The following is an 11,941-nucleotide window of genomic DNA, read 5'->3' as shown; positions in this document are numbered from 1 at the left end:
TAATAAAAACTAGCAAATCCAATGTAAAAACTAATTAAAACTAACTTAATTCAAAGAAAAAAGTCACAARGAAATAAAACTAAACTATAATGAAAAATCCAACACTATTAATTCAATTCAAAAATACTTTATTGATCCCAGAGGGAAATTAGGTAAGATAACCCTGCTTCTCGTCAAGATTCTGACGTACCAAATACCAAACATGTCTATGTTTAACTAAAGAATTTATAGTAATTAAAGTAGAAAACTGGAGGTTTGGGCTCAAGAGATGAATGAAACAATTGTCGGGCCGAACTTTGGTCACCCGTGGGCCGGATGTGGCCCGCACYCGGCCAGTTGAATAGCCCTGCACTATAGGATGAGCATAAAAAATTGTAGTTATGGTTTTATAATTTAATGTGACTTTATTAAATGTAACTATTAGACTTTCACTGCACTTTTTGATATTGTTACYTAAATATAAAGTCTTTGACACCAATGAACTCTGTACAAACGAGTCACAAATTAAAGGAAAACTTTACTCTTTCAATCAAGAGATCTGTTATTATTCGAGGGGTCATTTTCTGAAAAGGTCCTTGTGTTTCATTAAGCGAGACGGTCRGATTGGTGCAGGGTTATTCTGACTAATCACCTTCACGCTGAGCTGAAATAATTCAGCGCTGATAACGGTGGTCATGTCATGGTTTGAGGAGTATGAAAAGAATTGAACCTGATGCTGCTTTCTTCAGTGTTGCCAGATTTCAACGCCTTTCAGGAACTTGGGCAGCGTTTCCACCATCGTCATTAAAGCATCTACTGTACGTTTAGCCCTGTAATTATCTTTTTCACTCATTTTCTGTTGACCATTTTTAAAAGAATGCTTGTTGATTCAGCCTCTTAACTCTGACCTATGAATCACTCGGGCTCCAGAACTCAAGAGATGAACCAGCGTTGTTTTGATACACAGCAGACAATTTAAAAACTAATCGGTAGGCACTTTGTTACAGGCAGCTTGTCACAAACACACATTTTTTCCCTCTATTCTTTAATTAAATTGATAAAATGACCAAAGACGACAGAGTTTGATGTGAAATAGTGTTTTGGCAACAACAAATTGATTCCTGAAAGGCTAATAGTGGAAAACTTGACACAAAGTAGATGGACTGAAAGATGAAGAACTCCTCCTGGGACAAAAGTCTTATATGTTCATCTGCTGAACTGAGAATGAAAACGCTAGAATATGGATAACTCTAAGGTTTTAGTGGATTCTTCTCCTTTTGCATCTTTAAACAAACTACCTACAGAGATCCTGTTATCTCTTTTTGAAAAATCAGAAACGGCACCAATTAAGGTGACAAAACCCACAGATGCAGCATTTACCAAAGGGAGCTAATTTAGCAGAGCTCCACAGTTTTAATGTAGCTACTCTAGGACCACCCACACAGTGATCTGTGAATCTGACTAAGCAGTTCTGAACCCTGTGCTCCGTTAATCCTGAACCGTTCTGCTGAACACTCCTGTGCCCACATTGGTCACCGTTTATCTGAGCACAGCCAACTATTCACATATTACTACATCACTGTTAGCAGCAAGAGAAACAATACATGTTACACTGACTCACTGGGAGGAAAAAAAATAGGTGATATAATTAAAATCAAAACTTTTCTCAGCTTTTAAGGTCAATTTTCCCACCTCTATATATAAATCCACGGGGCGCTTGTAATCGTATTGATTGCAGCCATTAATTAGCAGAAAGCGGCGTAATCTGCGGATAGATGTTGAAATAATTCCCTTTAAATGTTTCTGAGTGGAGCGAGGCCAATCAATCAGCCGGGGAGATATCTCTGGTGAGCCTGACACTTTGACTGGGAACAAATAAGTCATCAGTGATTACAGCTCATAACAATCAGGCGCCGGGGGTCGCACTGCGGGGGCGAGACGCTCATTTTCTTAGACAATAACGAACTAAAGATAGAAAACGAAATGGTTGGAGGACCTGTGTACTTAAAGGAAACCTTGACGTTAGCACTGACAAAAACATCTAAAATGCAGAGGTGTCGAAAGTTTTCACATTTATTACTTAAGTAGAAATATCAGCTCAAGATTTTTACTTAAGTAAAGTTTAAAAGTACTGGTTTTGTAAGTACTTCAAGTAAAAAAAATTAATTTAAGAGGAAAAAAAGCCAATAAAGATAAAAGCTTAGGTCAAACCACGGAGGGTCTATAGAGCACAATCCCACCTCCCTATAAAACTTTTTTTAAAGGTAATATGTACTATAAAATATATTTAATATTTATATTAATATAATATATTAATATAATATAAATATTAATATAATATTTATTTRATAATATATAATATTTATTTGTTTGGGGTTCTACTCAGCTACTAGGAATAGGCAATAATTCAATAACTATATATTTCACGATAGTGTTCAATATCAACAGAAAACATGTCCGATACAATATTGATAATTTCACACAACTGTTAACGGTTAACTTTATGATAAAATAAGCTAAGATCTTTCAGCTAAACACCACCGGGAAAGCTAAGATTCACCTTCAAAATAAAAGCTTCAAGCTGGTAAAAGATGACAGTGCCCACTAAGAAAACAATTGCTTGTGCTTTATTTTGAAATGTGTAAACTGTTTTTTTCCCCCACTCACTCTTGTCGGAACATTCAAGCGATAGAGAGCTAGTTTGCTGGACCGGTCCACCATCGTCGGGTTAAATTAAAATAGTTATTGATTTCGGATGCTGAGACATCTAAAAACTGAAGAGGGTGTGTAAATAAAACGCCCCAACAATTAAAAGCCTGCAGCCAAACGAGGTAAGTTAGCAAAAGACTAGTGAAAAGCTTATATTGTGATGAATTTTCCAGCCATATTGCCCAGCTCTATCAGCTACAACCAGAGCAGATTCTGGCTGAATATCTACAAAACGGAATGAATTATAAAGTTTTTTCTGCTTGCTAAGGTTTGAATGCTGCAGAATCTGGTTGACTTTGGTAAAACTTTGATTTTAGAGTTTAATCTGGATGGTTAAAGTCTTTAATTCAGACCATTAATGAGAAAAACCTACACCTGTGGATTAAATACACAGTACTGTAGGAATCTACAGCAAGTGTTCTTCCAGCTGTGAGAATCTGCTTCATGAGCAGAGTCTTCGAGGATCTGAGGACCCCCTTAAAAGTCTTCATGCAAGCAGTGGGGATTAAACCAGAGGCTCAATGAATCTCCTAAAGGTCAGTGCTTTTATTGCATTTCACTCAGCCTTGAGYTTGAATAATCAGTCCTCACCAAGCTCACCCCTCTGCCTCAACAAAACCAATCAGGAGCTGCACGGGAGGCTGCCACTAACAGAGAGGAGGATGGAAGTGCTGCAGTCTTCTCAGACCTGCTGCTGCCTCCTCTCACCTCTGCCATCGCCGCCACGGAGGGGGTTTCAGCTTGTGGCGCCAGCTCCTCGCTCACGCTGATCCTTGACGAGCTGTGCCGGGTGTGGTGCTGAGCTGAATTAATTAAAGGGTGAGAAAGCCGAGGTGGCTGAGCCCCGAGAGCAATCTGGCGTTCGACGCAGATCGAGAGCAAAACGGGTCTTTGAGGACCTAAAGCTCGGCGGGTGCCCGGGACCCTCYATCATGTCATCATTTGGTCAGATGAAGTGCTGATTAGCTGCTTTAACGACTCCGTGAAGTCACATCGATGTGACTCTGAAGAGTTGGTCTGAGCCTTTAGAAACCTTTGTGTTGTGATGTGTTGTGAGTACCTTTCAGCTGCTAACACACCAAAWTTTAGCTCAACATCTGTAAAACCAGAGGTGTAAAGTAACTAAGTACAAATACTTTGTTACTGTACTTAAGTAGAAATTTTGGCTATCTGTACTTTACTTGAGTAAATTTTTTTCAGCCAACTTTTTACTTCTACTCCTTACATTTTTACACAATTATCTGTACTTTCTACTCCCTACATTTTTAAAAAAGGTAAGAAGTAGAAAGTCATTACTACTATTTCATTCTAGCTCAGATAAATAAATAAATAAATTATATCTCGATAAACTGTGCCTTTGAATTTAATTGTGGTTGGATAAGAAGTATAAATATAAACCATTCTGACACATATCAGTTTGTACACAACCCATCAAAGCTGCACGCCTTTAAAAAATGTATTTGGAAAATCTAACCTCTCATTTTTACTCAATACTTTTACTTTAACACTTAAGTACATTTTATGTCAGAAATTTACTTTTGATACTTAAGTACAAAATAAATCAGATACTTTAAGACTTTTACTCAAGTAATATTCTTAGAGGAGACTAAATTTTACCAAAGTAATTTTATGATAAGGTACTTGTACTTTTACTCAAGTATCACTTTGTGGAACTTTATACAACACTGTGTAAAACTAACAGACTTATACCCATTTTTAGCTGYCCTCTAGTCGTAGGTGCGCATCCAGTGATTACTTTAAGGATTTCAATAACATCTATCCAAACACACAAAGACAGATGCAAAAACATCATAATATAATATAATGTAATAATATATATCATATATAATGTTGTAATGTATAATTATAATGCTATTTTGGATATTGTGGGCATAGAAAAATATGTTTAAATGCTTTAAATTCCCAAAAAACAAACTTCATGTTTCTCTTCTTGTAATTTAGAAACATTAATATCTCTGAACGTCTCAGTCTGCAATAARTGGTCAGCCTGATGGTTCAAAATTGAATCTTTGCTGACCATTTTTTGTTTTAGAAGCGTGCAAAAAAAACAACAACAGCATGAAAGTGAATTACATGTTTTTGTCATATCTTAATGGAAGAACAGCCAGCATGACAAACAAGTCATCTGAGGACAGCTCAGGACAGTYTTTCTTTTTTTGGATCAACCTTCAGGTATGGATTTTTACCACAGACAAAATATGACATAATAACAATGATGTAACACATGCTTAAAGTTTTAAAAATCCTCAAGTCCTAATTTCTGATCTAAAAATAAAAKGCAGCCCCTCCCACCACCCCAAAGGCACAAAAAATAAAAACAAAGCTGTAATACATCAAGCCAGATAATGACGTGCGACAAAGAGACCTGTTTTTGTGTCAGCCATAGAATAAAAATAGTCCAAATGAAACAGCGGAGCACAACATTAATCAAGCTATTCTTGGCTGTCAWCAGCAGAGGAGCGCACACACAGGTGTTTACAGGTTCACATACAAAGTGAGGCTCCAAAATATTCACTTCGACTTCCACAGCTGAGAGCAAAMCCACCAAATCAGACTGCCACTAAACATTACAGGAAAAAGAAAGACGGCTCAACTGAGAAATCAAGAGATAAACACTAGTTTGAGGCTTGTTCTGAATTTCAATTTCTGAGCTGCACCCTTCAAAAACAGCCTCTTTAAATCCTTTTTGCAGCAGCTGAAATGAGAGGAAAATGATGTGATGTTTTCCTTTGAAACCCAGAGTTTGGATGACCCTTGAGAGACTATTAATCATTCTTCATGACGCAAAAAAAAAAAAAAAAGTCCCTGTGGCAAACTGGAAACAGTTTTTGATCTGAGGTTTGCTGCCCCCTAGTGGCCACTTACTGAATCAAGCATCTTCACACCCACACTTAAGAGTCCYTGTGGAGGCTGCTCTGATTACTGACCGAGGCTTGGACGTCAATATTTCATTTCATACTTTGAAATCCAATCCAGCTTTAGATGCGCCTTTTATAGCAAACCCACAACTTCCTGATTATGGCGGCAGAAGGTACATGACACAGACTCATAAAGCAGCTAATGGGGAGACATTCTCTGGATGTCGGGGATGAGTGTGGAAGGAAACGATTAGTGGTAGAAGAGATGAAGATGGACAGAGCTGACCACAGCTGTTCTGTATGCAGTCAGTTAGGCTGGACTGTAGCGACTGCAACAAATGAAAACAGAATTTGTTCTTTACGTTTCTGCTCAGATTTAGAAGGTAGATGATCGAGTAAATGACACGGCTCTGCAGGCAGCAAACTAATGATGCTAAGCCAAACTGGGAAAACTGTTTTTTAGCTGAATGACTTTGCTGAAAATGACTAAAACTGTAGAAGCAGAGTTGTTAAAACTAAAAGAAGCAGAACACTAGCAACATAAAAAAAAAACACCAGCTAAAATTTAAAGGATGCAAAACACTAGCTAAAGACTGAAAGGAGGAAAAAGACAGCTTAAAAATAAGACAAAACACTAGCTAAAAGCTAAAGCAAGCAAAATGCTACCTAAAAGCCCAAAGTAGGAAATGGCTAGCTAAAAGCTAAAAGAAGCAGAAAAAATAGCTACGTGACAAAATGTAAGCTAAAAGCAGAAAAATGTTAGCTGGCAGAATGTTTGCTAGCAAAAAGCTGAAACATGCATAATGCTACCTAAAAGCTGAATGAAGCAGAAAATTAGCTAAATGAAAAAAGGCAAGAACAGCAAAATGTTAGCTAAAAGAATGTTTGCTAAAAGAAGAAGAGTTAATGTAGCAAAATGCAACTTATAGCCAGTCTTTAGTTACTTTTAGCTTTTAGCCAGCCTTATGATAATTTTAGCTTACCTCTAGCTACCTTTAGCTTTTAAACTAATAAGATTGAACTAAAATTTGTTTCTTTTTACTGGATATTTGGTACTTCTATCTTTTAGCTAGCATTTAGCTTTATTTAGCTGTAATCAGGGTTCCCACACCTTGGTCAACATCAAATTCAAGGAACTTTCTAGGACTTTCCAGTACCAACTTCCTCAAATAAAAGAACCACGCGCAATGGCAATTACCTACTGCTACCGCAGAATGTTACCAATAAACAKGTTTAATATCATGTAAATTAAATGAAAAAATGAACAACATGGAAGTTGTTCAGTCAGAAACAATGGCGTCAAATTACCGTAATCCTGAGTTATCCACCGCAACAAATGTACGTGTTTTTTTTTTAAATTTTAAAACTTTTTTTTTAAAGATGATGAAAATCAGTCGTGTGAATAGAGAATTTCAATCCCCAAAAAACATTCAAGGACTTTCGAGGACAAGTGTAATTTTTGGCTGTTTTCAAAAACTTTCCAGGGCCTTGAAATATTTTTTTCAAATTCTCAAACTTCAAGGATTTCAAGGACCCATGGGAACCCTGTGTAATAAGTGTTTTCCTTTTTTTAAGCATTCAGCTACTGTTCTGCTTCTTTCAGCTTTATCAAGTCAGTTTTAGTTTCAGAGTCATTCAGCACTCACGCTGTAATTTGGCAGGAAATGCAATTTCTCTAGTCTCATTTTCTTAATTTTAAATAAATCTTTTTCTATATATTTGGACATGCAGACAGTCAGTTTCTATAAAAAGGTAAAGAAATAAACAGATTTAAATTAGTGAGCTGGAGTCTGATTTTATCACTTTAGTGGTACAGTGAAGCATTAAGGGAAGCTGCGTTTGTATAATAAAACCTTGTGGGAGGACAGTTACAAGAAAAGACATTCAGGACAAAGATGTGCCAGATTCAGCCCACGTTTCTGTTGTCGGTGTTTGTTCCCCCCCACCCACCCACTACAGGGTCTCTACCTGTGAGCTTCTTCATGGGCTGCAGCCTGACGCCGATGCTCTGGTGGGTGAGCAGCGGGGAGGAGGGCAGAGAGCGCGACACGCCCTCCATCATGCGAATGTGCTGCATGCCCTCGGTCATGGAGAGCGGGGGCACGGCGTAGTCTCCCTCAAAGGCACAGTCGCTGTCTATGCTGCCACCTGCAGGACAGGAGGAGACACAAGGAGGTGGTAGGTGAATTCAACTTTGAAAGGAGCATTAAGAAAATCATAAATCTGTAATGCTGTAAGTGGGGAAAGGAAGGAAAATCCCTGCTTTAAAATAGATGTCCAGAACTAATCGATATAGAATAAATTTAACAGACAGAACATATTAAATTAGATTTTGAGAAGACACCAAAAATGTTAGTAAAAACAGGTGTATCGAACATAAATACAAGATGTCCCTGGAATCGGTACATCTGTGTCGAGCAGTCCAGAATTGACCTAAAAGCCAGAGCAGCCCTGAAGGCAACACGTGTCGTTTACATTCACTGGTGCAAACAAACATCAGCCTGTGTGACGTCTAATCCCATACTCAAACAATGCCCTGCAATCTCCYCATAATAAAAGAGTTTCCAACCACTTGAAACGAATTCAGGATACGAGGAGCTTCTCACAACGAGCAGTAATAACACAGACACAGAATAAACAGCCTCCATTTTTAATCATCTTCATCTTCCGCTCTTGCTATAAACAGCTTAAATTATAATTTAGGATGTTTGGAATTTCTACACATTCGTAATAAACTGTACTCTCAGCCACTACCACACTAAACTAAAGCTCATTTTCTGTAAAACTGACTAAGTTGCAGCTCTCTACTACTTCTAGAGTAGACTGAAGGAACCTGTCCAATCTTTATTTAGTGGGCTGTATTTTATTCAACTTTATGGCAAAAGACTGAAAATGAAGTTATAGTTCCAGGGAGGCAAGTGTATAAATTTTATATTCTTGTAATTTTGTCTGTAAATCTCTATTACTCTCTGAGGGAAACAGGCCGTGAACAACAGAGCGAAATGTTTGCAGTATATTTTGTACGCAATTATAATCTCATGTTTCTTTCCTTTTTTTTTTTGGCGCTCCTTGTGTGCGTTTTGAGCTGAGCACCTTGATGAGTAGGTGTTTGTGCTTATTTCGAGGCATGGAGTGGTCCTTGTGCACGTCTCCTCTCGCAGTCTAAAATAAAACACCATAATTTCCCCTTCAGCGCTTTTGTTCTCAGGATTTCACAGCTGAAATGCGGCTGGTGTTCCCTCTCCACCCTTCTAGTCTTTGCCCTGAATCAGACCTTTCTGTAGCTTATACACAGTTTCAACATATCTTACTGAGTGGCTGCATGACTGTACCCAGAACTGAAATTCACCACAGACTGCAAAGACAACGTTTTTCCTCAAGTTTTGCTGTACCATTAGTAACACCTCCTGAACCAAAGAATTGATTTTATTAAAACTTTAAAGAAAGTAATCTCTAAGTGCATAACTACAACTAATTAACTTAACTAATCAGCACAAACTGACTCAAAAGTGGTACTAACCGATCAGTCTCAAGACCACTTACTAGGTCTCAGACATTGAGGACTCAGGATCTTATTGCCAGTTAAGACCACAACTGTGGAAGTATTGCTAAATTGCCAGAATATTGTCCAGTTTGTTGTTAACATCCTTGTTTTCATTGGTTGTAAAATGCACTGATTCAAATCCGAGCGTGACTCATTGCTAATTATGTATTTTTGTTACCGCTGTCACCCATCCCCACCCACTTTCACTCGTATACGGCACTCCAAGAAAGTGAGCAGTGGTTGTCTGGGAGCGGGAGAAGATGTCTGCAAAATCTTCAGTAATACAAATCGGCTACTTAAATCTTAAAGAATACATTTGTTTTATTGTCACTTCGAAAAGAAGCACAAAGAAAGGTAAGCTATGTGGGATGTTAGCAAAATTAGCTAGCTAACATTAGCAATTTGCCACGGTGCCAAATTTCTTTACCTAGCGCTCACACCAAGAGATTTAGTCAAAAGTAGCTGTACAGATTAAGTTGTCTTCCTGTATGTTTTAGGGAACTAGCTTCTATTTTTGTTTGTTTGTTTTGGTCTTGACCTCCCTCCATCTTGCTCCCATCTTAAGGCTGGTTTATACTTCGAGTCGCACGTCTTGTTCCTACGGAAGCTGAGAGTGGCTGTTTTCTGAATTTAATTATTTTCAAAGGGTTTCTTGTGATAACCATTTATTATGTTGTTATCACGGAATAACGACGAGCGTTTTCTTGAGATAACGAGTTCATTTCCAAATGGTTTCCCTCTTGTGCTTCGTTCAGCAACCATGGAGACGACCTGGTCCCCTCAGCTGGTCATCGATGAAGTTTACTATTTATTTGTTAAAGACAACCTAGTGTACATAATTTTGTGCAATTTTTATATCATTACACAGGCTGAAATTGCGATTTGTTTGTCTTGTACAGATAACTTTCATTTCAGCCCTCATCATTTAAGGAGACGGCTGGCCCGACTGGAGATCGGCAGGCGTTTACGCAGTGATCCTGCTGATATAACATAATCTGTGACATAGGCTGTGTCCGAAACGGCAGGCCGGGTCCTCCGAAGGCCGAATTTGTTGGCCGCATACGTCACAGCGCCGCGACGAAGGCCGTCCAAAACCGAAGACTCCTCCGATGCGACCGACAAATACGTCCTTCATTTGGCCCGAATCGAAGGACTGGTCTGATGGATCCTTCCCGGCCCAGCATATCCCATAATGCATTGCGGCCCGACCAGAGATTTTTTTTTTATGCTAGTAATGGCGGACGAAGCGAGAGAAAAGAATACTTTTTAAATAAAAATATGGTGATATAAAAATTAAAAACATTTAGCGGTTGTAATTCTAATACTTTTATCATTTGTATGGACATGTTTTTAAATATTATTTTTGTCATAAAAAAACGCAAAATAAACATGCACCTACAGCGGATCAATTAGTTCTTCAAATGATACTTTTAAGTTAATTTTATAGTTTTGTGATATTAATAACGCTAATGTATTGATATTTTTCTAATTTTGATTTAAGTTTGCTTGTTTAGCGTCGTCACAGTTGCTAGGTGACATGACGTACGCCGGGGTAAGGAGGGGAGGCTAGACCGTCCAAATTCATAGCCTCTTTTTTTCCGGTCTTTCCGGTCTACCAAGGACCCGGCCCGCCTTGACCGGGTAGTCTGGGTCCTCCAGAGGACCCGGCCTGTCGTTTTGGACACAGCCATAATCTGTGACCAGCTGAGGGGATCGGGCAGTCTCAATGGTTACTGAATGATGCACAAGAAAACCATAAACTCGCTATCTTGAGAAAACCATTGGTAAATTAACTTGTTATCTCGAGAAAAGAGTCCTCGTTTTTTCCCCTGGGAAAAAATTACATGCGGAAAACAGCCGCTCTTGGCTTCCGTATGTTCCTCCTGCCGAGTGACAAAAACGGCGTAAACATTCATCTGCTCTCCTGTCACTATTCCCTCCAATGACAGCAGTCGTGTACAGTGACCCCAGTCAGAACTCTGCGATGCGGACCTTGCGACTTGGGGTGTGTGATTAGTTAGAACTTTGTGGGTGTGTTTGTTCATGAGGAGCAGGCTGTGGTCCAGAGATAACGAGCGCCTCAGTGCTGCCGCTGAGCTGGGCTCAGCGCAGATCTTCCTTCTGTACATTATTTTGTTTAAAACGATTTTTTGTCTGAAGCCAGTTGTTAAAAGAGCTAGAAGAGCAGATGATTTGATCCTATTGGACGTGAGCATGCAACTGATTTTCACGTTTTTTTTCCCATCACCACGGTTAACAAAAACAAAAAACAGTTTTTCCTCCGCAAACTTTTTACCCAACACAACACTGATTGTTGAGTGAAAAAACACACAATATTCAGCCATCATTATTGTTGTTTATAAACTTATATAGGCCGTCTTTAAGCTTTTCTGTCGCAGCAGGGGGAACAAGATGTGCTTTAGTCCAGCCCCTAAAGCCTTGATCTTGTCTCAGTCTCGATACACTCTGCTCTTGGTCTCAGGTAAGGTGGTCTTAACTACAACACTAGCTGTAACTGTCATTTTTACAGATACTGAGCTAAAATTTGTCGTGGCAGCAGCTGGAAGTCCTTTGAAATAAATACCCTAAGTCAGGGGTGACCAAACATTTTCTCTGAAAGGGCCAAAATTTAAATCAATCTGAGGGGGGTGGGCCAAATGCAGTAATATAATATATTATATTACTGCATTTATATAATATAATATATTATATTACTGCATTTAGCCCACCCCCCACGAAATGCAAAATATTTCAAGGAAAGTTGTATTTTCATGATTAAGCTGCAGCCAGTGCAGTTGCCCACATTTTTTTCTAGCCCATGGACATGGAG

The 11,941-nt window shown here is 38.7% G+C and overlaps 1 protein-coding gene across 7 annotated transcripts in view; it reads right to left on the bottom strand.

The window, feature by feature from the left end:
- The window catches only part of tanc2b (tetratricopeptide repeat, ankyrin repeat and coiled-coil containing 2b), a 168,903-nt gene that overhangs the window by 85,814 nt on the left and 71,148 nt on the right, over positions 1 to 11,941 (bottom strand). For all 7 annotated transcript variants that reach the window (XM_014032295.1, XM_014032320.1, XM_014032333.1 and 4 more), the window contains one exon: positions 7,536 to 7,715. In XM_014032295.1, the coding sequence (XP_013887749.1) occupies positions 7,536 to 7,715 (180 nt within the window). The remainder of the gene's footprint in view (positions 1 to 7,535; positions 7,716 to 11,941) is intronic.

Source organism: Austrofundulus limnaeus, unplaced genomic scaffold (genome assembly GCF_001266775.1).
Source record: "Austrofundulus limnaeus strain Quisiro unplaced genomic scaffold, Austrofundulus_limnaeus-1.0 Scaffold7, whole genome shotgun sequence".
NCBI classification, from domain to species: Eukaryota; Metazoa; Chordata; class Actinopteri; order Cyprinodontiformes; family Rivulidae; genus Austrofundulus; species Austrofundulus limnaeus.
Note: the sequence above shows the minus strand (reverse complement) of the source record. Positions and strands in the feature narration are given on the sequence as shown.